Raw genomic sequence first — 27,962 nt, 5'->3', positions numbered from 1 at the left:
TCATCGGACAGGGAAAGAAACGGAAAACGAAAGCGGTGCTGACGAACCGAAAGGAAACCAGCGCTCGCCCCTCCCCGGAGCCCTTTAAAAGCGGAGCCCGTCGGGCTGCGGGGGACCCGGCCGGGCTGCGACCACGGCTGCTGCTGAGTATTCGTTTTATTATTCCCCGGAGCAGCCGGTACCGCCGGTCTCGAGCCGGAATGCGGGCGAGCCCCGACCCTCGGCGGGTGAGCAGCGGCCGGTGGCCCCGGGAGGGTCCCTCCGCCGGGGGTCGGGCAGGACCGGGGGGGAAACTCGACCCCGTGATGTACGGGGGGAAACGGGACCGGGGTAGGAAGCGGGTACCCCGGGGGTGGGAAACGGGGACCCCCGGGGTGGGAGCACCCGTCCATTCGGTGCGGGAAGCGCTGCCGCCCGGTGCCGGTGCGGGCTCCCCCGGTGCCGGCGGGCGGGGCGGGGCCGCCGTGATGCAATTTCCGCGAAGTCCGGCCCCGGTTTGAATGCGGGGAGGCCCCAGAAACGAAACCGGTGGCGGTGGCGAGTCCCCGCGTCCCCCCGCCCGGCGGCGGCGGCGGCAGCAGCAGCAGCAGCGGTGAGAGCGGCGGGGTGGGCACCGGGACCGGGGGGCTGCGGAGCGACCGGGTGCTCCGGGGTGCTGCAGGGTGCGGAGTGCTGCCGGTGTCCCCGCAGAGCGCTTTAGGGTGCTGCAGGTAGCGGGTGCTCCCGGTGTCCCCGCCGAGCGCTTTGGGGTGCTGCAGGGCTCGGGGTGCTGCAGGGCAGTGCAGGATGCTCATCCCGCTCAGTCCCTGTCCCCACTCGCAGCAACCCTGCCCGTGCTGGGAGCCCCTTCGGAAGCGTGGGGAGGCACGGTCGGGGTGCAGGTTTTGGGGTGCAGGTTTTGGGCTGTCAGGGTGTGCGGTGCTGGCTCCTGTAAGACAATGCCCAGCAATTTTTCTGTCCCTGCTGCTGCTTCCGAGCTTCGGGTTCCTGGTCTGGGAGCTCCCAGGGAAGTTTTTACGGTTGGATAAAGCAAATGCAGGAGCTGGGGCTGCAGGTGCCTGGGGGCTGTGCACAAACTGGGGGTTCGTACCTGCTCACCCGCTTGGGCAGCGGTGGCATGGCTCTCACTTTGCAGCTGGCAGGACAGTGCTGGATCTCTAGGTAGGATGTGGAGTGAACTGTCTTGTTGAAAAAGGTTTGGGAAAGGAGGGGCCCTGGAACTTTTGAGGTTGGTTTTGCCCAGGAGGGAAATACTGGAGTGGTCATGGCCTCAGTGCAAACCAGAGGATAAGGGCAGGTGATGGGGAAGCACATGGCACGGGGCAGCATCTGCGGTGCCAAACTCTCCCATCCAGCCTGGCCGTGCCGTTTGCTTGCAGGGGGACGCTGGGCTGGTCTCTTGCTGCTGCTGTGAGCACTTGCAGCTGACAGGAAAAACTCTGGGTGCCCAGATCCGGTGCTTGGCAGGACCGATAACCAGGATGTGGGGCCGCGGTCCCCAAGGTCCACGGTCCCCCAGCTGTGCCATCGATCTGTCCCCATCCCCGTAGAGTGACCCATGTCACTTGCTGTGGTCAAGGAGTGCTTGGCTCATCCGCCCACAACATGTTGCCTCATTTCCTGTCAATAATTAATTGAGACAAGACCTGGCAAAAAGGCCACCATCCCCCGACTGGGCCAGGATGGCCGAAGGGCACAGAGCAGCAGGACTCAGCCGCGGAGGTGCGATGGGTGTTTCTCTGCCGCGGTCGTGTTCCGACTCGCCATTTCCAGGGGAATGTGATTATCCCTGGCGTCAGCGCAGCCTCGCGAGGCGCCTGCCGGGGGACGATGCTCGGACATCGTGTGGCCTGGCCCTGACCCGAAGCATCTTCCCGAGCGCGGAGGAGACGCGGTTGGCGAGGCGCTGGTGTGTTCGGTTTGGTTTGCAGCGAGGCTGGACCGGTGCTGGGCAGCGCTCGCCTGTGTCTGTGCTGGTGCCTGGTGAGGGTATGTGCACTTGGGAGAGAGGTAGATCCTCGCCCCAGCAGGGCCAGGAGTGGGTGCAGAGCTGGGCATGCACTAAACCAGCCTCCCCGTCTGCTAGAGGGACTTGTTTCACCCATCAGCGGGATGCAAGTGGCTTTAAACACCAGGCTGGGCTTTTCAGGGCCAGTGTAAAAAAAAAAGAAAAGGTTGTTTTTATTAAAATATACAAAATTCAGCTTGCAAATTGCAGTCTGTGGCTTGATAGTAAATATTGCTCTCGCAGCTCCACCTGCCTCAGGGCACTTGGATTTTGCCCTGTTGCTATCAGAGTTTTATCATGGGTAGGACTGCTATCTTGTGGTGTGTGTGTGTCCTGAGCTTCCTTGTGCCTCTGCCCGGGCCTGGAGTTCAAAAGTTCCTTTAGCTTTTTTCTTCTTTTCCTTTCTAGTCCAGTATAAGATCATTGCAGAAAGAAAAGGGCTTCAATTTGGCATCAGTGCCGGTGCTGTGCAGAGACTTTAAGAGGGGTTTGCCGTTCCCCTTCCTCTTCCCTCCCACCTCCAGACCCAGAGCATGTTTTGGCAGCTTGCTCAAAATCAAAGGCTTTCTTAAAAAAATAAACAGCAAGGGAGTTGACCCTTTAAAGGCAGAATGTTCCCTCTTAGCTTTTCCGAACTGGGATTTCCTGCTTTGGGGATGAATACCAGTAACAGCCTAGCTGTCCTGTATAGTTTTTATGGGTAGTTCAATGGTCTACCGGAGCGGCTCGGTGTCGGTGCCGCTGCAGGACGGGGTCTCCTCTGGGCCCTGTGGCTGTGGACGTGCTGGGACCGTGGAGCTCGTGGAGCCGAGTGCCAGCAATCAGGTTTCCTCCTCTCTCCTGTGCATTACTGAGGCATTTTGGAGTTTTCACAAGTGACAGTGTCGCACAAATCCCGAACCTGAGTGTCTGTCCCAGTAGGGTTTGTTCTAAGGAGGCGGCTGTGGGGTGTGGAGGGAGCAGCCTCAGGTCTGCAGCCCCGTAGCCTCACTGGGCATCAGTGGAGGATCCCTTTGTGCCACAGGAGACACAGCGTTCCACTCCACCTCCTGCTTTTTTATTGTTTAGAGGTTTTCTCCTCCATTTTTATTGTTTCCCAAGTTATTTCATTTCAGTGCAAAGCATTTTCTCTGCATCAATCAGCAGTCAGGTAGCACCAAAACCTCTGCTGCAGCCCCAATTTCTTTTTTGGTGGTAGAACCAGAGCAAAGAAAAAGCTCTTGGACCCTGTGCAGCAGCTGGGCTGCAGAAATGGTTTCCTTGCGATGACCGTGACCTTGTTACAGGCAGAGGATGGGGATGCCCTGGCTTTCCACTGGCCCCAGCCCCACTCTAGGTTGAGGATGCTCTTCCTTAGCACCGGTGCTGTGTTCACATCCCACAGCTCTGTTGGGCTTTGGTACCCACAGGACGCATGATGTGGGTGATGCTGCCTGGGCAGGACCACACTGGTCCCAGCAGATGTTGAAGATTTGGACAATTTCTAGCTAAGAGGCCAGGCAGAGCCATAGCAGGACCACGCTGCCCACCCAGCTACAAATCATGCTTTAAGTACAGGCTGCCAGTCTGCACGGGAGGGCTGCAGGTAAAGGTTTGGAAATGAAGGTGCAGAGATGAATCAAGGTGATTTTGCTCTCGATGCGGAGCTGATGACGTGGCACGGTGACCCGGATTGTGGCGGAGGGAGAGCCGGTGCTGCCATGGGGCTCTGCCATGGGGCTCTGCCGCGGAGCCTCGCAGCTGACTGAAACAGAAAGCATCAGTTCTGCCCAGTGCCAGGCTCGCTGCCAAACCTCAGGAGATAAACTGGAGTGGTATTTATCCACCAAGCACGTGTCCAACCTGACGCATGGCAGAGGAGTAGGACTCGGTGACTTCTTCTCTGCTGGGCAGCTGGCGGGTGCTGTGGCACCTGAATGGGATGCGAGGAGCTCGCTCACGGTGCTGGGAGAGCAGGCGATGCTGCGGCTGCTGCCTTCTGCAGCACTGGCTCTGTGTTTGCTGCCTGCAGCCTCAGCCGGGGCAATAGCTTCAGCATCCACCTACTCGCATCGAGCAGCCTGTTCATCCCGGCACAGGCAAAACAGTCTTAATTAGAAGTGAAACGTGTTTCTGCAGAAACAGTGGAAAGTTTCCCCCTGCTCCATTGGCGGACCACAGCCATCAATACGGCTCTTTCCGAGTGTCGCTGGAGCCCGTCTGTCGTGGCTGAGGTCCGGAGGCCCAGGTGGTTACTCGGCACGAGGCCGGTGGCTTCGCTTGGCAGCACTTGCTGCCCGTGGATCTGCCCTGGCATGTTCCCTTCACCCCAAACCACCAAACGCTGCAACATCATTCCCAGGGATGCTCCCGGACTCTGGTTACCCAGGAAACTGCTGGCAAATGCTGGAGCCGGTGGCCGGGGAGGGCAGGGAGCCATGAGTCACCTTTCTCACCGCTGAGCTGGAGCTCTCCCAGCCGGGTGTTTACCGCGGTGGCGGCTGGAGAAGATGCCAGTGGGTCCCTGTTCCAGCATGCCCATCTCCTGGCATTGGGTGCTGCATCTGAGGAACAAAGAGGGCGGTGGCTTTGTTAATTAATTGCAATTAATCTCTTGTGCCACAGGGGAAGATGGGCTGGGGTTTGGAGCTGGGTTTCTCCCACTCGATGGGGAGTGGTGATGGGGCTGCCCAGCCAGAGCTAGGGGGGAAAGAAGGAAAAAGAAAGAGAAAGTTGGCAGGAATGAACCGGGGTTGGGGAGGCACCGGCAGCGGGAAGAGGAAGTCAGATCGTCCGGCTGCGGTCTGGGAGGAGGTCGGTGGTTGCTGCAGGGACTGTGCTGGGACTCTCCCAGCGCAGCCGTCTCTCCTGCGTTGGGTGGTAAATGCCACCAGCTGCAGCACGGCGGGACCGAGCTGAGCCCGGCCCAGAGCCTGGTCCCTGGGAGCCCCTCTGGGTGAGCACATGGGGACAGACCCCAGGTGCTCAGGTGCTGACGGTGTCTTGGGGAATTTGGGTGGCGGGTGAGGCTCCGGCTGGTGAGCAGAACTGGGCTGTGCCGGCACCTCAGCGTGTGCCCAGCCAGGCACTGGCTGATGTTTCCTGCTAAGTCACTTGTTCCTCATTTCCTTGTCAGGTTTTGTGAACTCGCACCAATGACCGGCAGGTACGTAGTGAGTTAGGACACGACCGCTCCATGGCGCCTCCTGCCCCCAGCATCACCATCGCTTCATAGGAACTTCCCGCCGTTAATTGTCGCTCGACTCGAGCCGCCGCCAAGGATGCCGATGGCCAACGGCCCGGCTGTGCCGCTGGGCAACCTCCAGCAGCAGCTGGAGCTGCTCCTGGTCTGCTCCAAGTGCAGTGTGAAGGAGAACGAGACCATCTACCACGTGCGTGAGGTGGAGCACCGCTGCATGCACGAGATCCTGCTGGCACGTCGCCGCGGCCGCCGCGGCACAGCCTGGAGGAAGGTGTACCAGCGGCCTGGCTTCCCCACCCCGGCCCGCTACGCCATCTGCAGGTACTACACGGTGGGGCTGGGCTGCCTCAAGCATGGGAGCCAGTGCACGTTCGCCTGGAGCCCCGAGGAGGCCACAGTCTGGAACTTTGAGAGGGAGCAGCAGCTGAAGCGGTGGCAGCTGAAGGCTGCGGTGCTGCAAGCACAGCTGGGAGGTTGCTCTGCCAGCGCCCTCCCTGCGTCCAGCGCCGCCAGGGAGATTGCCAGTGAGTTCGGAGGCTGTTTCCAGGAGATCTGCAAGCCTTGCTTCTTTGGCTGCCCCCAGCGTGTGTCGGCGGGCGGGCAGGGCCAGCTGTGCGAGTGTCACCGCGGCTGGGACCCGCTGCTGGTGCACGTGGTGTCGGACAGCCGGCGCCAGCAGCAGTACACGGCCGTGCGGCCCTGCCCCAAGTTCATGGCCACCCTCAGCTACTGCCGGTTCGTGTCCAGGGGCCAGCCCTGCCGGCACGGCCCCCTGCGCTGCCAGTTTGCCCACAGCGACCTGGAGATGGCCGTCTGGGAAGCCGAGAGGGAGCAGGGCTTGGTTCGCTCCGACCTGCTGCTGCCAATCGCAGGGACCTGCAGCACCAGTGGCAAAGCAGCAGCGCCTGCACCCGTGCACTTCTACTGCCGGGTCTGCCTGGTGACATTCAGCTCGCAGGAGAGCTTTGAGAGCCACTGCTCCTCCGTGGAGCACAGGCACATGCTCTCGGCAGACACCTCCGTCCAGTGGGTCCATCGCGCGCCGCCACTCGGGCTCACCAAGTTCTCCCTGTGCAGCAGGTAAAGTGTCCCCTGGGCGTGCTGGGGACTGGGCAGGGCCTGCAGGCAGCTGCCAACCTCCCCATGGGCCCCCTGCTTCTCTCCCAACAGAGCAGAGATGTGCGAAATGGGGAAAAGCTGCACCAAGGCTCACTCTGCCGAGGAGCTGCAGGAGTGGATCCAGAGGATGAAGGTTGCCGCGAAGAAAAAGAAGCAAGCCCTGAAGGATGGGCTCTTGTCCTACCAGGACCGGCTCCTCGCTGAGTATCAAACGTGCTCCAACGAGGTGTTCATTGTGAGTTATGGGGTGGGAGCGCGTTGGTCCTGCGCATCGCGAGAAGCTGCTTGTGTAAGAGCTGGGGGACAGAGCACACTGCTCGCCGTCCTAACAGGGATGCAGAAAGGGGTGTTGTGTCCCTCCTCCTTCACCCCTTTCGAGATGGCAACCCGAGAGCCTGCTCGGGGCACCCAGCCATGCTGCTCTGCCAGGGGAACTTTCATTCCCTAAGGACACTGGTGGGTGAGGACCGAGCATGAGGATTTAGTCATAGAATGATAGAATCATTTTGGTTGGAAGAGACCCTTAAGATCATTGAGTCCAACCATTATTTACTGACAATCCCCTCTCTGGAGGACATAGCGTGAAGGCAAAGGATGAAGATGGCCCCGTGGAGGGTTCTGCAGTGTGTCCCTGGACTGTCACCTTCAGTCCCCCTCCTCTCATCCGTCCCCCACAGATGGCCGAGCACATTGAGGGCGTCAGAGTCATGTGTGAGCAGCCCCTGCACGTGCAGTCAGAGGACAGGAGGATGAAATACTGCTGGAAGTTCAAGGTCCACTCCCAGGTAAGCCCAGCTCTGCACAGTCCTTGTCCTTTGTGGTTTTTTGTTTTTTCAAATTATTATTTCTGCAAGGAGCAGAAGAATAGGGACTTGGGAACTTCCCAGTGAGGATATGTGGTGTATTTGGGACTGTGCGTAGGGGGTGCAGCCATAATGTCTCCTGTCTCATCTCATGCCGTGGGGCTGGGGTGCACTCGGCTGCTCTCAGCACCTCCCATGTATCATCACAAATGACAAGATTCAGACACTTCCCTGCCCAGGATTTCGTGGGTGTTGGGGACGAGAGTCAGGTCTAATTCTCCTCTCCAATGTAGGAGATTTCCCGTTTACAGCAAACAGGCTCAGTTGCTATAAAACTGAAACCTGAGGTTCTTTAAGACCTTGAAACAGTTGCTGTGAGGTCGCATGAGGAATAAGCTTCTTTCAGGAGAATTTCAAGAGCACTGTAGGTCCAGCATGGCGTTTGGTTCCTGCAGCAACTTTGGGTAGGACCTGCTGCTGGAAGGACCTCACGAGCTGTGGGCTGCCCTCACCATGTCTCTGTATTCTCCTCTGCTGGCAGATGCCTCTGAAGCATGTGGCGCTCCTGAAACAGGAACCTGGAGTCAATTTCTACCTCTCTGGGAATGGACTTTGCCGGGGCCTCCACTACCTTCGGGGGGAGCACGTGGCCACCCTGCCCTCCTCCCCACGCACGGCGCTGGTGGATGTCTGCATGGAGTGCTCCGCGCTGGGCGTCTTCGAGCAGTGGGTGGTGTTCGACTTCGGCAGCCGCCCCGTCCTTGTACAGAAGATCAAAGTGAAGGTGGGACGGCGGGAGACCCCTCAGCACATCCCCAGGGAGAACTTCCGCCCCGTCAACTTCTTGCGATGGGACAGAGGGAACCGGATTATCGTTCCCAGCGTGCCGAGGACCGGGGAAGATGTGGATCTGCTGGCCAAGTACAAACCTCCTGCGCTGGCGCTGGATTACCAGCGTGAGGGTGGCGCGACCGTTCCCATCACCCGTCTCAACTACCGCGAGAGGATGCACAGCTTCCTCTTCCGTGAGGAAGAAGCTGAGCAGGCTCTGGTTGCCAAGTAAGTTCCAGGCGTGGATCCCAAGGGGTTTCTCCTCACTGGGGACCACAGTCCCATTGCCGACCCTGGGACCAGGCTGCTGCTGAAGAGTCCATCTCTTCTGGGTTGGTCCTGGGGCACCTTCCCAGAAAGAAACATGGAAACGTTCCAAGAAAGGTGTTTTCCTGGGTAGGGGTAGGAGGGGAGGGGCTGGGGCTTGTTCTTCAGCCCTGGATTGCTGCTGAGCTGATGGGCAGCTTCTCTGCTGCTCACCGGGGTGTTTCCTCCTTTCAGACTCAACCTGCGTGTCCTCATCTCGCTGAGCCCCACGCTGCAGAGCCTCTCGGTGGGGATGAAGTTCGCTGTCTCCGGAGAGCTGTTTGCTGAAGTGTGTACCCCTTACAACCTCTCACCGGACACGGACGAGGGCTATCTGCTGAGCAGGTCTGCGCCCACAGCTTTCCTGGCACTTGACCCACCTGTCGACAATCAGGTTTATGAGGTTATTGTGGAGCATAAAGCCACCACGGAGAAGACCATCTGGCTACAGATACCAAAGAGATGCTGCTCAGAGCTGAACTTCAAGCCAAACACCTCCCACAAGGTGGAGATCCAGTTCCAAATTGACCAGCTGCTGTTCCGGCAGTGGCACCAGGCTGTGGACCGCCTGTTGGATGAGAAGCTGGTCCTACCAGATGTTGCCAGCTGCTCTGTCCCCTACTCCCTTGGGTCACCGCAGTGGGGGAACAGCAAGCAGAAACTGGCCATCTCCTTCATCACAGGCCAAGCCACCAGCAGCCGGCAGGTCCCACCGCTGCTCATCTATGGGCCTTTCGGCACAGGGAAGACATTCACCTTGGCCATGGCCACCATCGAGATCCTCAGGCAGCCCAACACGCGGGTGCTGATCTGCACCCACACCAACAGGTAGGTGGGGAGGGATGAGGGGAAGAGGCCACCGGGGCTATGGGCCAAGTGAGCTGCTCTGTTGGGATGGAATGGGGCCAGGGGGTGTGAGATGGGGCTTAGCCGCCCTTTGCTTAGTGTGCATTTCAATTACTTGTTTAAAGAAATTCTTGTTTATTTAATGTCTTAAACTGCTCTAGGACTTCCTGCTAGGAGGAAACCTGATGTGGGTGAAATCTTTGTGGAACAGCATATTCCTGATTCATTATAAAATGGGTATGGGGTTGGAGAGACATTTTGCTCTTTCAACCTTCACTGTGTACGGCAAGAAGGAGAAAGCTCTTGCCTGACTCTGCGGGGATAATACTGTGTTCTACTTGCCCTTGAAGACTCTTGTGCTCTGTGCACACGCCAGTTTTTTGACTCTTCCAAGGGAAGAGGAAATGTAGATTTGGTCTGACTGCCATTGAATCCGCCTTCAGAGAAACCAGGGCATGATTGTTAAAATTAGAGCAGTTACGCTGAAAAGAGTGTGCCCATCCTGCAGGTTGTTACTGCCTTCGTTTTTAATGTATAATAGATGGGTGGCTGCTAATCTGAGCCTCTTTCAGGCTCTCCGGTTGCACTGAAGCTTCTTCTGCAGATCTGGTGCCACCCACCTGGGCTGGGGATGTTCAGCTGTCAGAGGGGATGTCTGTGGGACTTGGCCCTAGAGAGAAGCAGGGACACAAATTTTGTTGGACACATTGCATTTCTCTGTATGGGCATGGAGAGATGCACTATTCCTGAGTATCAACTCCTATTTTAAGCCAGACCCTCAAAATAGGCTTGGAAATATCTCCTGTGATGAGTGTGTTCTCACACAAAACTGGGGGAGATTTTGGGGGTGTGTTGGCGAATAATCAGATAGTGGATTTGGATGATGGCCACAGAATTGGGAAAAACACAATTCCTTGATATTTTCCCCTTTTGTTCCCCTCCAGTGCTGCTGACATCTACATCCGGGAGTATTTCCATAACTACGTGACCAGCGGGCACCCATGGGCTGTTCCCTTGAGGATCATTTCCACTGACCGTCCCACCAACATGACGGATCCCACCACACAGATGTACTGTTGCCTCTCACCGGACCAGCGCTCCTTCCGCCACCCCACGCAGGCGGAGATCGACCGGCACCGCATCATTATTACCACTTCCATGTTATCCAAGAACCTGAGGGTTCCCCCAGGCTTCTTCACCCACATCATGATCGACGAGGCTGCTCAGATGCTGGAATGCGAAGCTTTGGTTCCGCTTGCCTACGCCACTTTTGAGACTCGGATTGTCCTCGCTGGGGACCACATGCAGATAACCCCAAAGCTGTTCTGTGTCGGGGACGGACAATCTGCTGATTACACCCTCTTAAACCGACTCTTTCAGTTTTACCAGAAAGAGAAGCACGAAGTGGCCATGAAGAGCAGGATCATTTTCAATGAGAACTACCGTTCCACTGCAGGCATCATTGAGTTTGTCTCCAAACACTTCTACATTGGCAAAGGCAACGCTATCCAAGCCAGTGGGAACATCCCGCCCCATCCCGAAATCTTCCCACTTGTCTTCTGCCACGTGTCTGGTGTGGCTGAACGGGATTTGTCCATGATTTCTTGGCACAACACCTCTGAGATAACACAAGTGATTGAGAAGGTGAAGGAGATCTATCAGAGGTGGCCAGACGAGTGGGGTGTCCGAGACCTGAAGAAGATCTGTGTGGTGTCCCACGGGATGCAGGTATGTGGGAGAACCACCCATTTGAGCACTCCCTGATCAATGCTGGACTCTATTGATGATAAACCTAGTAAAAATAGGGAATCTGGGGGCTCATATGCCACCCATGGTTTTTTAGAGGGTACACGTAGTACATCATGGGTGGTTGGCGCAGAGATGACTCATGCTGGGATGGGTTAATTGAAGTTTTTTTTGAGCATCCTCCAGGCAGGTTAACTGGGACAGCACTGGAAGAACTGGCTGAAGTCAGCCCGGGACCTGTGGCTGATGTCGAGTGACTTTTTTGGGGAACCTTCAGTTGAGAAGGGTGAGGGACCGTGGTGTCAGGTGGAGGGTGTTTCTGAGCGGAAACTATTCAGTTGTGCCCATTTCTTTCTTACCAGGTTTCTGCAACACGACAAGAGCTGAGGAAGAAGCAGCTACAAGATGTGGTGGTAGAAAACTATGAAAACTTGCCAGGTTTGTGTTTGGTGCAATAGTTAGTCACGTCTGGCTGTGCTTTGAGGTCTTCTGCATGCTGGGGAGAACTTTCCCACTCATGCTGGTGGACAGGAGGGTCTATTGCAGCTACAGCCGCTGTGTAATGAGCAAGGGGAGGAGATATCCGGTCAGTAGCAGAAGTGTTTCTGGCATCCTAATGTTGTCCCACTTGCTAAAATGCAACATACTGGCTGATCTTGTGGCAGAGTGTGTCTGGTGTGGGCAGAGCTCCCCTGCCCTTCCCATGGCTCTCCCACCACAGCCCCCATAGCGCCAATGGAGAGCGGATGCCTGGAAATCCTTCGGCTGCTTGGGAATTCTTTCATTTCATCTTTTCCTTAGCAAATAAGATTTCACACTGAATTAAATCTGCACCTAGCTGTCAACTCGTTTCAAATATATGGATGTTGCTTTGTAGGAGGGTGAAAACCCTTTGAGTGCAATCCCGGGAGCTTGAGCATGTGTGAATCATGTGAAGCCCCAAGTACCAGCAGGGGGGCCAGTAATAGGAGAGAATTGAAACCAGGATGGCCTGTGGGTACCAGTTGCTGAAAAAAAATCCCAGAACAGCTCACTAAAGGAGGAGTCTGCTGCTCTGGGTGAAGAGAGAGGGACAGGGCTGGGTTTATCCTCTAGGATGTAGTTTATGACTCATCCCTGCTTTTATTATTATTATTTGTTTTATTGTGCAGCTGGGACTCCTCGTGGTGAGAATAACCGACCCCTGGGGTGTTTCTATCCCCACACCCTTTCTTTGCAGTCTCTCCCCAGCTCTGCAGTCACCAGGGTGCCTCTGACTGTTTGTTGTTTGTCGGGCGATCAGCAGAGCTGTGCTCGAAGGGAGAGGGATTCCTGCCAATGGTCACTGCTCGTGCCCCTGCTAGACCCTAGGTTCACTGAGGGATTTGGGATTCACAGAAAACTCCACCCGTGTGTGTGAGGGGTAGCTGGCGGGGGCTGCTGGTGGCTCTGAGCACGTGGGGCTGCTCCATGGGCACCCACTGCTCCATTGCCTGGTTTCTATCTGGTCTCCACAGTGCCCATCCCTCCCTGGTGCCTGGGTGGTGGTGGCCTCGTGGTGTCCTCCTGGGGGTGGTGGGTGAAAGTGGCTGAATATGAGCCAGCATATGCCCAGGTGGCCAAAAAACCCACCAGCATCCTGGCTTGTACCAGCACTGGTGTGGCCAGCAGGACCAGGGCAGTGACTGGGTCAGTTTTGGGCCCCTTACTACAGGAAAGCCCTTGAGGTGCTGGAGCGAGTTCAGAGGAGGGAATGGAGCTGGGGAAGGGCCTGGAGCACAAGTGTGATGGGAGTGGCTGAGAGACCTGGGGGGTTCAGCTGGAGAACAGGAGCTGAGGGGAGACAGGGACACAAAGAAACAGCCTCAAGTTGTGCCAGGGGGGGTTGAGGTTGGATCTTGGGAACAATTTTGTCCTGGAAAGGGCTGTTGGGCATTGGAACAGGCTGCCCAGGGCAGTGGTGGAGTCACCATCCCTGGAGGGGTTGGACAGATGCGGAGGTGAGGTTCTCAGGGACATGAGGCTTTTCCAACCAAAATTGTTCTATGATTCTGTGATCCTGGTTCATGCTTGGAGGCCCTCACGAACCCAAGAGCTGCTTTATTTGCATCAGATGACTCCCATGACTCAACCAAGTGAGGTTACATCAGCCCACGGCCACATAACCCAGTGTAGATGGGCAGAGCACCAGGTGGCAGCCAGGCAGGGTCTTCCCCATTGGGTTCATGTGAGTGACATCTCCCTTGTCCCCTCTGGTGCAGGGCGGGAGTTCCGGGTCATCATCATCAGCACAGTCCACACCAGCAAGAGCCTGAGTGTCTCGGCCTCCCACCACCTCGAGTTCTTCAATGAAGCCAGAGTGCTCAACACCATAATGACCCGGGCCCAGTCACTGGTTGTCGCGGTGGGGGATGCCGTGGCCTTGTGCTCTCATGGCCAGTGCAGCAAGGTGTGGAAGCGCTTCATCCAGTGGTGCATCGAGAAGGGCAGCATCTTCCCGGAGAACCTGACCATGGCCCAGATCAAACAGGCAGCGTGTGACAAGGAGAGCTGGAGCAGGAGGAGCCCAGAGGCGGACGAGGAGGATAGTGACACGGATTCCTGGAGCTCTGAGGATGAGAGCATGAATCTTGATGATCCCATCCTGCAGGAGCTCTTAGATGAGAGCAAGAACATGCTGGTGACGGTGTCTGAGGAAGGGCTATTGAAAGTGAAGTCTGAGGCTTCAAGCCTGCGGGAGGACAGGCAGGAATACGTCAGCTTTTCTTCTCAGATGATGCAGGAGTATCTGCGCATGCACCCCAAAATGTATAAGAGATGCGAGCTGATCAAAGAATGGTTCGACAGAGCTTCTGCCTTCACCCTCAACAACTCACCTGCCATGAGCATTCAGATCAAAGGCCGAGTTCACTGTGGGACGGCCTTCACGGGGGACGAGGTGCTGGTGGAAATTCTGCAGGGCGGCACGGCCGACAGTGGCACCCACCGCCCGCAGGGGAAGGTGGTGGGCATCCTAAAGCGTGCCGACAGAGAGCGGACCTTCATCTGCATGATGGACGAATTCGATCCCCGGGTGATGATACCCATCGATCGCACCGTCACCAAAATATTTGTCCCAGGGCTAAAAGAGAAACCCAACGTCATTCCCATCCGCAGGCTTGTCAATGGGAAGTACAGGGTGGTCAGCTGCGAGAAGATCAGCCAGGAGACCAGGAGATGCCACCTCTTCTGTGTCCAGGTTATCTCCTGGCGGGAAGGGTTTTACTACCCTTTGGGGATAATAACGGAGATTCTGCATGCAGCATTGACTTTGGAAGAAGGCTTGAAGATCCTCGACTTGGAGTATGGTTTGGAGAAGACATACCCAGCTACTGTCACCAAGGAGTCAGCCAAATACACCTCCAGCAGCAAACTAAACCTCACCAAGGAAAACCTGAAGGACTGTCGGAGTTACGTGACCTTCACTGTCGACCCCCAAGGTGCCAGGGATTTGGACGATGCTATCAGCGTGAGGGATCTGGGGTGTCACTATGAGATTGGGATCCACATTGCAGACGTGGCCAGCATCATTCCCAAAGGCAGTGCCTTGGACCTGGAAGCAAAGAAACGGGGTGTCACCTACTACGCTCCCACCCAAGGGCCTCTGTGCATGTTCCCACCCCACATTAGCCAAGATGTCTGCAGCCTCCTGCCGCAGAAGGAACGTCGGGTGGTTTCCTTGTTTGTCACCGTAGAAAAGAAGACTGATGAGATATTGAAGAGGGTCTTCACCATCTCAGTGATCAGCTCAGACAGGCAGCTGTCCTATGAAGAGGCTGAGCTCTTCATTAAGGACCACTACAGGGGGGCAGCGGGGGCCCTTCGTTTCGATACCCTGGAGGACTGCATAGCTGTGGCCTATCACTTTTCCAGGATCCACCGCAAGTTGCGGCTGCAGGAGGACTGTTTCTATGACCAATTGGATGAGGGAAGCTCCCCAGGTAGCAGGGGATCCCATCAGATGATAGAAGAGTTAATGATCATGTTCAACAGCTTCGTGGCTGAGTTCCTCACCAACCAGGAGGACACCAGAAATGTCACTCCTCTCCGGTGCCAGTGTGAGCCAAACGCTCAGCAGTTGTCACTCATGAAAAACAAGTACAGCCACATCCTTCCTTTTTCCATCCATCTCTCACACCATCTGGGAGAGGTGCCTCCTGGACAAGACTCCTCCAAAAATGTGTTTAGTCTCAAGTTTAGTCTCATGGCCCCCATCTGGGAGCATCTGCAGTTAGCTGCTAAAGTTCGAGACTTCCACAAGATGCTCGACCTTATTGTTACGGATGACATCCACCCAAAGCTGGCCCCTGTGGCCCTGGAGTTCAGGAGGCTGCTCAGCCGCTCCTATTTCAGCCGCTCCAACTCCACCGTCCAGTCAAAAGCTGGTCATTACTCCCTGCATGTTGACTCCTACACCTGGGCTTCCTCTCCCATCCGCCGGTATATGGATGTTGTGGTCCAGCGGCACCTTCATTCTGTGCTCCGCAAGAAGCCTGTCATCTATTCTGTGGATGACATTGAGTTTCTCTGTCATGACTTCAACAGGAAGAATTTCAAGGCGACAATGTACGAGAAGAGGGCCCGCTGCCTGCAGATGGCCACCCAGCTGAAGGACCAAGTCCTGCAGAAGATGGCCTTCGTGGTAGACATCGAAGAGATGAACAAATATTTTAAAGCCCTGTTCCCACTGAACAAAGAGAGTCTTCCAGACCCCCAGATAATCAACTACAGGTCTCTTCAGCTGATAGAGCAGCCCGTGTTCATCCAGCAGCGGAGCAGCATCAGGCTGATGTGGAAGAGGAGGGTCTACTCTGCAGAGATGATGAAGGAGCACGACCTGCGTGAAGGACCTCTCCGTGACCGCAGCATCACCCTCTTTGACACGCAGACTTGGCAAGACGTGCTGGCAGCCGTCAGGAATGAGCAGTTTGAGACGGCGGCCTCCCTCCTGCAGAAGACCGAGAAGCTGTACCAGCGGCACATGGGCCGGGTGCGGAAGAGCCTGTGCTCACACTACATGGAGATCTCCCTGGAGCTGTGTGCTGGTGACACGCTGCAGTTCCAGCTCACCACCGACGTCTGCCGCGGCTTCCTGGTGCCCTTCGTCCAACTCTGGTGCGTGACGCCGGGTTTCGACGTCTGCCTGCAGCACACGGAAAAGCCCATTGACTGCTTCTCTGCATACGCCACCCTCCCGTCCAAGGACAAGTACAAGCACGCAGCGGAGTACAGCAAGGTGTGGATGCCGATGAGCGCCATGGAGTCTGCATCGTGTGCGGTGGCTGAAAATGACTCAATAGTCCTTCACGATGTCAAAATAACCTGGGCGAAGCAAAGGACAAGCAAAGGACAGCTGCAAGGGAACTTCCTCCTAAAGAAACACGTTTTGGAGGAATGCTCCATTGAAGTGGACTTCAACCACTGTTACTTGTGCATTCGCTTGGGTGGGCTGAAGCTTGGGAGCCTTCAAAGCGATGAGGAATGCCTTAGCCATGGTCTCCAGAACCTGTCTTTTGTTAACAAGGGTAGGTCAGAAAGCAAACTCGCAGTTGATCCAGATACCTACACCTGGGTGGCTCACGGGATCACTGAGGAGTTCAGCGAGAATGAGAAGTCTGACAGGACTGATCAGCAGACTATTAACTTCTACATCCACTATATGTCCATGAAGAACATCCCTGTGGAAATCTCCCAGGCCTCGGCCAGCTTTACGGTGGAGCTCATTCCAAAGATGCTGCCAGATGTGTAAGTGTTTGGTGGGTGCTGCTCTGCTTGACCTGTCCATGCAGAGCAACGCTTTCCATGGGTCTCCTCTGCTGCACCCAAAACTGCTCACTGGTGCAGCTGATCCCCGAAAAATCTGTCTTTTCCCAGCTCCCACTGCCCATACTGGTGGGCCATGGATGTTTGGTGGTGGCAGTGTCTCTCAGATCTGCTCTCCAGATGGTCTGTTGCTCTTCTGGTTGACCTTGAGAATGGGGAGATAGGGGAAGGTGTCGTGCTGAAATTTCTCGGGGCTTCTGTTTCTTCTGTGACTGAATTGCTGCACTATGGGTCACGAAAGGCAGCGGGAAGCACTGGATCGGGGTTTGCTCAGCAGACATGCTCCCCGATTTCTCAATCATTCCCCTGTGGTGTGGTGAAGCAAGATCTGCTCTTGTTAAAGCACTGCGAGTGCAAGCTTGCCCTTCTTTGTACACAGCATGGCCTGCTATGCAGCAACAACTGCTGCAGATTTTTCAGGGCAGAATATGCTTCTTTTTATATTGTGAGTTTTAGCAAAGAATTGGAAGCTAATCCAATGAAATGGGGTGGACCATAATAAAATGGGAGTTGGGACAGAAGTCATGCTCCTTGCTCTCAACAGGCTCAGCTCTTCAGACATTTAAGCAATAGTCCCAGATGCAAAAAAGCAGAGTAAGTGTTGTTTTGGTTCAAGTTCTTTGTGGAAGGATTTAATGCAACACCAAAGCAGAGAGAAAAAATAAACAAGACAGCTGCTCTATTGCAATGTTCCCTATTTTATGCTACATTCCATTCATTCTTATTTTTCCCTGTCTGTCAGACGGAAAGAGAAGGCAATTTGGAAGCTCAAGTATGCCTCCGAGCTTGCTCAAAGCATCGCCCTTGGCCATGAACCACCTCAAAAAGGTCAGTGCAAGTATTCTCCTTTCTTACCTGGTGGCTCCGTGCCTCTGGCTGGGCAGGTGCCGCCGCAGCTCGGTGGTTCTTGCCATGGGGGTGACGCTCCCAGAGCAGGAGATTCCACCCCAAGGGAGGAGAGGAGCTGCCTGGCAGCGAGAAGGTACCGGGGGTGCAGGATGCTCTGCTGGAGAGGGGCGCGGGGTATGTTTTAATCCCAAAACATCAAGGTTCATGGGCAGAACCTTTTGGCGTGGGACAAGGATTATTTGTAGGTGGTCTTGTAAATGGGCCACGATCAGTTGGTACCTGTTGCATCCTCCTGTGGAATCCCCTGCGTGCTGCTGTCAGTAACCTGCTCTAAACTTATTTTTTTGGCTCTTTGCCATAACAGTGACAACATCCAGAATCCTTCAGCAAAAATCCTTTAATCTGCCCAGCAGCCACAGGAAGCTCAACCAGAGTCAGAACCAGGCGATTCTGACTGCTCTGAGAAAACCCTTCACACTCATCCAAGGCCCACCAGGTAAGGCGGATGGATGGCATGAGCACACGTCTGCTTTGTTCTGAAAGGCAGGTTAGAACTTTCCATGGACCCTTGGTGAGACAGGAGAAGGTAGCATGGGTTGGCATCACCCACAGCTCCTCAAGGCAGTATCCTCTGTTCTTGATTTTATTTCATGACTGATCATCCAGATGCTGATGTAGAGCAAAGCAAGGGTGTTGAGGCTAAAGTGTTTTCAGGAACCATCTCCTTGCTTTTCTAGGCACGGGGAAAACTGTTGTTGGAACTCACATTGTCTATTGGTTCCATAAGCTGAATGAGGAGAGCGTCGAGAAGGAGCAAACACCACCCTTGCAAGAGGAAGATCTCAGCAGGAGAAAATGCATCTTGTACTGTGGCCCATCCAACAAGTCTGTTGATGTTGTTGCTGGTAACTATCGATTCTGGAGCACAAGTGTGATGGGAGCGATTGGGGGACCTGGGGGGTTCAGCTGGAGAACGGGAGCTGAGAGGAGACCTTCTGATCTGTGAACTGCCTGAAAGGAGCTTGGAGCCAGGGGGGTCGGGCTCTGCTCCCCAGGAACAAGTGATGAGAGGAAACGGCCTCAAGTTGTGCCAGGGGAGGCTGAGGTTGGAAATTTGGGGATAATTTCTTCCCAGAAGGGGCTGTTGGGCATTAGAACAGACTGCCCAGGGCAGTGATGGAGTCACCATCCCAGGAGGGATTGAACAGATGCGGAGATGAGGTTCTCAGGGACATGGGGTAGTGCCAGGGGTGGGGGAACAGTTGGACTCAATGATCTTGAGTCTGTTCCCACCAAAATGATTCCGTGATTCTAAGCCTTTGAAGCAGCTAGTGCTGGTAGGAAGGAGAACATGTGGCTGTGAGCAGAGGCTGGGGGACTGGAGGGCAGAAAGCACAGACTGGTCCCTGCAGCAGAGCCCTCGCACAGGACGGGACCGGTGACAGGGGCTGATGAGCAAGGGGTGGGAGAAAGGGTGAGTGCACCGCGAACCCCGGGCACCTCCGAGGGGATGAGGATTTTCAGCCTCACCGGTGCCTGTTGCTGTCTGACCTGTTCTCTTGCCCCAGAGATGCTGCTGAAGATGAAGAACCTGAAACCACTGCGGGTTTACGGGGAGGCCATTGAGACGATGGAATACCCGTACCCGGGGAGCAACCGGCACGTCTCCCGCAGAGCCCTGCGGGATGCAAAGCCAAATCGTGATCTCAGGTAGGACCTCATGGCCCACACGCTCCGAGAGTGCCGGGGAATGATGTTTTCTGTACCAGTAAAGCTGAACAAACCAGAACAAACGCAGTCTCCACTCGGTTGCTGTGGAGCAGTGCTATTAACCTGCTTTTTGCTTAATTTTCCCAAGTGAGGGTGTATACAAATGTAGCACCTAGTCAGGAAACCCAGGTTGCTGAAAACATCCAGATGTTTTCATCTCTCTTTTGAAGAGCCCTAACAGTCTCTGACTTCATTCCTGCTTGCAACTGCTGATGAAAAGTGCTTGTATTTTGTGTCCTCGAGGGTGAGCTAAGTCTTAGGTCTATAAAGATGGAAAAGTCTGGCTCTGACTGCTTTAGCTGACAGGGTTTCTCCACATGGGCAGATGTGATGTGCTTTGCTGTAGAAGAGATCACTTGGGTCTGTGTTGGGGGAAAATATTTATTTATTGACTCTTTATTTAGTGAAATAATCCTGCATCATCGCATTCGACGGCCACCCAACCCTTTGTACCAGGAGATCTGTAGCTTTGATGCCCGGATGAAGAAAGGAGAGCACATAACAGAAAAAGAAACAAAGAAGTGAGTAGAAATAGACCCTGAAGAGGGACGGCTGACGTTGGCCGCGTGAGGCACTGCCTGGAGGAGCACAGTGCAGAGGTTTGGGCTGCATTTGCTGGCTTTTGGCTGACACAAACTCGTAGGCAGCGTGACAGTCAGCGGATTTGTCCTGACTTGCACAAGCCAAGGGACTAGGTGAAAACATCACAACAGATTAATAAGTTGTGTGTTCGGAATGGTGATAAAAAGTTATTAGCTTGGGGTTAGTGGCTCAGTGCAGAGCCTCAGCGTCACTTCTGCTCTGGTGCTCAGGTCTGTCTGGATAAAAAGCCATATTATGGCTGTGAGACACTTGCATCCTCCCCCCTGAGCCCCTGGTGAGTTCAGGACAAAGCTCATTTCCTACAGCATCCGTCCAAAGCCCTTTTCTGGGAATATCAGCTCGTCCTGGGGAGGGAGGTGGAACCACGATCATTTTGGGAAAGTTTAGCCTCTGCCTGGTTCTGGCATGAGAAACCCAGGGAAGTTTCCCTTACGTTGTTTCTTCTCTGTCAACCACCAGGTACAAAAAGCAGTTGGTAGAGGCTCGTACATATGAGCTTTTGCGCCATGATGTCATCCTGTGCACGTGCTCAGCCGCGTCTGCCCCCTGCCTGGAGAAGCTCAATGTCCAGCAGATCATCATCGATGAGTGCGCCATGTCCACCGAGCCCGAGACCCTCATCCCCTTGGTCAGCCACCCCCGCGCGGCCAAGGTGAGCCCTCTCCAAATCTGCGTCTCTAGGATGGCCGCTCAGGGCTCTCGGACCTCTGCATGTCTTGCACTCCTTCCCATGCTGCTCTTCCCAGTGTTACCAAGTTTTAAGGTTGTTCTTGGTAGTATCTGTGTATCTGGTAGTATCTTGGTAGTATCTGTATCTTCAGGGAGTTGTTTTGAGGAATAGCTCTGCTGACTATAACTAAAATCTGCACCCATGCTGTGTCCTCCAGACTTGCTCTTGGCTTTTAATGGCAGGATGATGTGCCAGGGGAGGGTCAGTTGGACATTAGGAAAAGGTTCTTTACCCAGGGGGTGCTGGACACTGGAACAGGCTCCCCAGGGAGGTGTCACAGCTCTAAGCCTGACAGTGTTCAAGAGGAGACTGGACAACATCCTCAGACACATGGTGTGAACTGTGGGGTTGTGCTGTGCAGGGACAGGAGCTGGACTCGATGATCCTTGTGGGTCCCTTCCAGCTCAGGACATTCTATGATTCTTTATGCAAGAGAAACAAGTGATGGTGTGGCTGGATTTTTTGATGCTTCTTTACAGGGTGGGTGCCACGGCCACCAAAAAATGTGCTGACCCAGGTATAAAGCATTAACATGACAAGAAGCACAGAGCAGATCGTGGTAGGCTTTAGTACATTATCTCTTTCTCGTGTTAGATGGGAACAAAGCTCCCTGTTGTCTGGCTCAGGACTTTTATGTAATGCCCAACATGTTGAGGTTGCCATAACTGTAGCATAAATAAGAAGCAACACATGTCTGTGTAAAAATAACCTTTCAAATTGCTGCTTGCCTTCACCAGCACCACCTCTCTCACAGTTGAGGTGTCCACTGTTTCTTCCAGGTTGTTTTGCTTGGGGATCACAAACAGCTGCGGCCTGTGGTCAACAACGACTTCTGCAAGAGCCTTGGCATGGAGATTTCTCTCTTTGAGCGCTACCGCAAGCAGGCGTTCATGCTGGACACGCAGTACCGCATGGTGAGGCCCTCGAGTGGATTTTCTCTTCTCCGTCACAGAAAATGCTGCTATCAGGGCTTGCCTCAAGCCGCTGGGAAACAGATATTCTCCATTAGTGCTTTCACTTCCCTGGGTAATGAATAACGCGCTTGTGTTGTCCCAGCCACAGTGCAATAGTGTTGCAGGTGTAGTCTGCCCCGAAAAATGCTGCAGGTTGAGAAGCTCCATGGTTTTTGTTCACCTTTCTCCCCTTTTCTCCACCAGCACAAAGGGATTTGTGAGTTCCCATCCAAGGAGTTTTATGAAATGCGGTTGAAAACGTGTCCCCAGCTGATTCGTAAACCCAGCGTCTTCTACCACAAGGATAACGGCTGCTGCCCCATCATCTTCGGGCACGTGGAGGGGAAGGAGCAGACCCTCATGATTTCTACTGAGGAAGGAAATGAGAACTCCAAAGCCAACCCAGAAGAAGTGGAGCAGGCGGTGAGGAGGGTCTGGGGGAATTGCTGGAGATGCAAAAGGAGGAGGGTGTTAGGCAGGGGGGCTCTGGGGGTCATGGAGGGACAATGAGTATTGATATGGGATACAGATCAGTGGGTGCAGCATCTGCCTGGCATCTCCTTTGCAAGGAATGACTCTGGAATTTTTTGGGGTTAGTCACTGTAAGCTTGATGAGTAATTTCCAGCCTTTCTTGATAGTCTCCATAATAGATTTAGGGCAAAATGGATGCGTTGACTTGCTTGAACATATTTTGGAATGGAGCTTTTGTTTGGGGACCAAATTATTAATTATTTCACTTGGCTTTTGTTTGTAAGACTTATAGTGTAGAAAAGGGGATTCATCTCTTGAGAGTCATCTGCTACATCTAATAATGATGGGGCACAACTTTCATACACAAGGTTAGAGATGAATGTTTGTAAATGAGTGTGCAACCCAGATGGGATAGCTCTGCTCAGAAAAGAAGGATGTATTTTCAAATAATTGGAGTAGTCGACATTCTGTTTTATCTTTGGGAGGACATCCCGTGTAATTATGGGCTGGAAAAAGGCTGTGCAGGTACAGACATAAATAATGAAGTTATATAAGGAGTTGGACTTGATGATCCAGCTCAGGACATACTATGATTTTGGGGTCTGGAGCACACCACGGTGTAGGGAGGACCCAGGGCAGGGCACAGGGGACAGGCTGCGGGAGGGCTGGTCCCAGGTGAGCAGGATGCTGGTGTCCCCAGGTGAGGCTGGCGAAGCAGCTGACACTAGATGGCACCATCCGGCCGGAGAGCATCGCCATCCTGAGCCCCTACAACGCCCAGGTGTCTGAGATCGGCAAGAGCCTCCTGAAGGAGGGGATCCGCGGGGTGACCGTCTGCACCATCATGAAGAGTCAAGGTGAGGCTGGTGGGAGAGCGGGGCGTGGGTTCTGTCCTCTCCTGCCTTCCCGAGGAATCAAGCAACTTCTCCCAGAGGCAAATCCTATGCCAGGGTCACTTCAGCCATGGAGGAAGCACCCCTGGATTTCTGGGTGATTTGTTGTGGTAATAAATCTTTTGGAAACCTCTGGAGTGCCCAGGCAGGGTGAGGATGATGAAGATGGAGATTTCTTTTTCTGAGGAGTCCCATGGAAAAGACGAGGGGCAATGGGGACAAGTTGCTCCTGTGGAGGTTCCAGCTGGACATGAGGGAAATTTTTCACATTAAAATCAATCAGCCATTGGAATAATCTCCCCAAGGAAGTTGTGGATTCCCTGACATTGGACTCTTTTCAGATTCAGCTGGACAGTCCTGGGCCAGCTTGTCTAGACCGGGCTTTGGCCAAGAAAGGTTGGACCGGGTCATCCTTGTGGTCCTTTCCAGCCCAGTATTCTGTGACTTGGTGATGAGGACGGGAAGGTGGAGATGTCTGAAGGGCTGTTCAAAAACTGCCACAGCATGTGCTCTTTGGAGAGCAGTGACCAGGAGTCAGATATCCTCCAAAGCTGGAGAAACCCAAAGGGCGGTGGCAGTCTTGTGGGTCTTGCTGTGGAGAAATGATTGTCTTGTGGGGTGGAGGGGACGCCAAGCGCTTTCTTCTAAAAAAATCTGTTTCAATTCCATTTTCTAGGAAGCGAGTGGAGATATGTGATCCTGTCAACTGTACGCTCCTGCCCCCGGTCAGAGATTGATAGAAAGCCCACGAAGAGCTGGCAGAAGAAGTACCTGGGGTTTGTGACCGACCCAAACCAGGTCAATGTGGGCATCACGCGTGCTCGGGAAGGACTCTGCATTATAGGTGGGTCTGTGGGGAGCGTGCACAGGCTGGTGGGGGAGCAGGATGCTGGGATAAAGGAATGGAGATCCCAACTAGTACAGACCATGGTCTTGCTTTGTTCTTCTCCTCTTTAGGCTGTGGTTTGAAACTGCGCTATCTGGGCAATCTGTGCAAAGTGGAGGTTGTGAGTGGCTCATATGCAGAGTGTATAATTAGCTTTTCTCACCCTCTGGTTCAGACCACGTTGTTTCCATCACTTGCATGCTAGAGCTCTCTCCTAACAAAATTTGGCTGCTGATTTTCCTCCTAATCACGCAGGCATAGGCTGGGATGGGTAGGGAAGCTGCTCACAGATATGACAGCACTGCGAAGGGAGCTGGGATTTCACAGAGCTCTGGCTAAAGGAAATGTCCCTGCGAGTTATCCAGCACCATTAGGCTAGAAACGTTACACAAAGTGTCCGTGATGGTGTTGTTCAAGCTACTGACCCACTGCCCCCACCCCTGTGCCCCCAGGGAACCGGTACCTGCTGGAGTGCAACCCTTTGTGGAGGAGGTTGCTGCAGCATTACCAGCAGCACAACTGCTACACGGCAGCCCCGGGGATTTTTGTCAGGAAGACCTCAGCGCTCCGCTGACAGGGATGGCGTGTGCCTCGAGGAGCTCGTCCCTCTCTACCTGAACTGTGTGCCTTGGGAAGGACCAATCTTTCCATCAATCCCTGACTCATGGAGCCAAACGTGGTGGGGGAGCCGGGATCTCCGACAGCTCCGCTCAGCACGCGCTTGGGCATCGTGGGGTTTTCAATCAGTGCAACCGCGGATGGGAACTTTCAGCTCTAGCAAACCAAAGAGCATTGGGAATGGATGGATGTGACTCTATCGATGATGACAATACTATTATTTTAACTGCAAGATGCTCAGCGGAGCCGCCATCCTACCTGCCAGGGGACCAAATACTCAGTCCGTTCGCCGCGGGTGGAACGACCTGCATGGCACGAGCTGCAGGGACCAAAGCTTCTGAGTGCTGCCACTCGTTTTATAAACCAAGGCCAGGGAATTTTTAAGGCTTCTCGTTTCTCAAAGCAGAAAAACAAATGGTTTTGTTTCTTTCTGTTGTGTTTTTGGTATATTTTAAGTGGAGGAAGAAAGCAATGAGAGAACCGTGTACCACTCTTTGTCTAACCAAAGCGCTGTTCTCTGTGTAAATATCACAAAGCCAAGGCCAAGTTGATTTTGTAAATAGATTTACATATTATTTGTACAAAGGAGGTTGTTCTCACCAGTATAAAGTTAATGGAGACCAAGGACTGCTCCTGCCAGGAAACATTAGAATTTGTAAGCACATTTTAAACTGTTCTCAGTTTTAGTTGAAATCTTGTCCTCTAAGAGCCTCCCTTTCCTACCCTGTATTTTTTTAAAGCTGCTTCTAATTTATTAACTTTTAACTTTCTGACCCTGTTTCACAGTCTCATGGCCTGAGTTTTCAAGAGCAGTGATGGAACTCTGGTAGCTGCACTTCAGAATAGATGTGTATAATGTATTTTTTTAATTCGAAGTAGCCAAACTGCTGTGAACTGGAAGCACTCTGCTGAATCACCCAGCTGCTTTTTGAAGCGTGATGTTTTTGAGGGAGGGGTGTCCTTTGTCTCATTTCGGTTCTGAATGTATGAAGTGCCTGTTTTGGCTCTCCCAGGACCACACGCTTGGCTGTCTCCATGTTTGCGTGCGATGGAGCCAGGCTGCGGTCGCCGTGGGTTTGCACCACGTCTGTACTGTGCTGGGACACAAACCCTGGGACCTCATCACGCTGTGGCAGGGAGGAATTTCGTCCCGTGTTTGCAGCTGAAACTGCAGCCTGGCTCTTCCCAGCGTGAAGGAAAGTGCAATAAGAAAGCGTCGTGGCTGGAAAAGTCCTTATTTAGCGCTGTGTTTCTTCTCGTGACCCTGTGTTAGACTTGACTCAAGAACCTGTGGGGAAATTTCATTGTTCTCTTTTTTTTGATTTTAAACTACCTTCCTGCATTTCTGCATTTGGTGGATTTGAGCTGTGTGCTAGAGACCCCCCAGGCTTACTGTTGTCTTACTGAAGCATAATAATCATAATCATAGAACAGTTTGGGTTGGAAGGGACGGTTACAGCTCATGTCCTCCACCCCCCTGCAGTGGGCAGGGACATCTTGAACATATGGCTGGCAGTTCCATGAGGGACAGAAGCCCGTGGGAAATGCCTCCTCTTGGGGCTAAAGACACTTGATGAAAGCTGGTGAGATGTAAAGTTCATTGTTTCTCCTTGAAGTTGTCCTGTCTGGGATCTTAAAAGATTCTGCACCAGCCTGATTTCGCAAATATTAGTGCAATTCCAAAGTAAGTTTGTATGGGAATCATTTTTGTGGACTACTGAAATGCAATCGTGTGTCTCCAAGGTGATGTGGAGAATCGCCAAAGGTGCTGGAATTGCTGGGAGAAACACTTGAGCCTGGCACCAGCATTATTCTCACCAGGTCACCTTGGTCCCTTCAGAACCAGTGGGTCTCATTTTCAGGGTCTAATGTTAAGTCAAGAGTCTCTCCTGTGTTGTTTTTTGCTGGTTATTTCATTACCTGGGACACAAATGAGGAGCCTCCCCCAAGTATGGTGTCTTAGTCCAAGGCTGTTGTGTGGGGTTTGACCATGTGTTTGTATGGACCAAGAAAGGGGCCTCACAAAGCTTCTCTTTGCTCTCAGTGGGGAAAAAATATTTAGTGCTGCCCCTTGGAGGGTAAAGCCTGGACTGAGGCACTTTGCTTCCTCACCTCTGTGTTGCAAGACAATAAATGTATTTTTTTTCCTCTGATGATGCATTTTGTAAGCAGTGTTTAGAAAACGCTGCCCTGGACGACCCGAGCTGCCCGTGCAGCTGCAGGAGTCAGGGGTGGCAGAAAGTGCAATTAGTCAAACTGTACAGACTGTTAGTGACAGCAGAGTCTCGTGTGCTTGTCCTGATGCTCATGGATAATCACAGAAATTAATAGAGGAAAAAAGTTCTAAGTAGTCTGGTTTCATTTGTACACAGAGCTTTGAATTTACTTTTGAAAGGATTTTCTTTTCAAGCACATATTCTTAAAATACTTATAAAAACCAAACCTTTGGTAATTCCAGTAGGAAGCCACTGGCAGCACAAGGTGTCTGTCTGATCCCAGGCTCTACATTTTCTGCAGTTCAGAGAACATATTGCAGGACATGAATGTTGGTTCATCCAACAGCGTAATTTAATTTCCTTGGCACCAGCAAGAGCTGGAGACCAAGTGGAACAACAGGAACCTGCACACGTGAAATTACAGCCATCCAGAACTAGAACACCTCTACAGGCTGGCAGAGGAGGAGCCCATGGGACTGTTTGTTTGGACAGATCTGTGTAGGACAATCAATTTACTGCAATAAATTGTCATTTGGTTTTGGTTTTTTTAAATGGAAATGAAATAAGTGTCATGAAGTGTAAATTAAGGAACTTCAAATGTGGCAGGTTTTTATCTTTTGTATGTCTGTGACTTGCAGCAAACCTCAGATGTTGTTTTGGATACAAATATTTTTACCTGCTTCTACCGTTTTTAAGAACGAACCTCAACATTCCTGTTTTGATATTTAAGCCATAATTGTGAAAATGATTTGAATTTATTTAAATAATAAATTTTATTAATAAAAGGTCTGTTTATGTGATGGTATGCCTAGGGTCTGTGTGGGGCCACCTGTATTTGCCACAAATGTAGAAAAGAAAATGAGCATTAACTGCGGTGCATGGCAAGAAAGATTATTTTGTACACACTGGTTGTGCGCATGTATTGCCCTTCCCGGTTTGTTGGGAGGGTTTTCTTGGTTTTGTTGTTGTTTTGGTGTTTTTTTTTAATTGGAATGATCTTTTCACACGCAGTAGAGGGGCGAGCATGCAGTCATGCTTAGGTAACCAAAAGGTACAGGGTGTAGAGGGTGAAAGGAACCAGAGATGGAGTTAAGGTGGGGTGAGTAAAGAGCTGAGGATTCAGGTGTTTTAGAGGTAGGATGTGGGGAAAAAAATAACAGGGTGGCTGGAGAGCACCGGGTGCTGGGTGGATGCTGGAGATGCTTTTATCTCCCGCGCTTTCACCCAAGGGTCCTGTGACACCTCCTGCTTCTGGCTGCGCCCACCCGCGAGTCCGGGCACTGGGACCTCG

General features: G+C 53.2%; 1 protein-coding gene across 1 annotated transcript; it reads left to right on the top strand.

Moving 5' to 3' along the window:
* Positions 1 to 97: 97 nt before the first annotated feature.
* Positions 98 to 27,509, top strand: HELZ2 (helicase with zinc finger 2). Its single transcript, XM_082065077.1, has 20 exons — positions 98 to 227; positions 5,124 to 6,269; positions 6,360 to 6,543; positions 6,986 to 7,093; positions 7,653 to 8,170; positions 8,444 to 9,076; positions 10,039 to 10,822; positions 11,203 to 11,278; positions 13,081 to 16,603; positions 17,424 to 17,509; positions 17,895 to 18,026; positions 18,268 to 18,435; positions 19,099 to 19,240; positions 19,705 to 19,821; positions 20,363 to 20,555; positions 21,413 to 21,547; positions 21,791 to 22,009; positions 22,759 to 22,915; positions 23,628 to 23,795; positions 24,290 to 27,509. Exons 2-20 carry the CDS (start codon positions 5,269 to 5,271, stop codon positions 24,409 to 24,411), a joined length of 8,466 nt encoding a protein of 2,821 aa, XP_081921203.1. The 5' UTR covers positions 98 to 227; positions 5,124 to 5,268; the 3' UTR covers positions 24,412 to 27,509.
* Positions 27,510 to 27,962: the final 453 nt, after the last annotated feature.

The sequence above is a fragment of the Streptopelia decaocto genome (assembly GCF_964273445.1).
Source record: "Streptopelia decaocto genome assembly, chromosome: 14".
NCBI classification, from domain to species: domain Eukaryota; kingdom Metazoa; phylum Chordata; class Aves; order Columbiformes; family Columbidae; genus Streptopelia; species Streptopelia decaocto.
The sequence above is the reverse complement of the archived record's forward strand: the minus strand, read 5'-3'. Positions and strand labels throughout refer to the sequence as shown.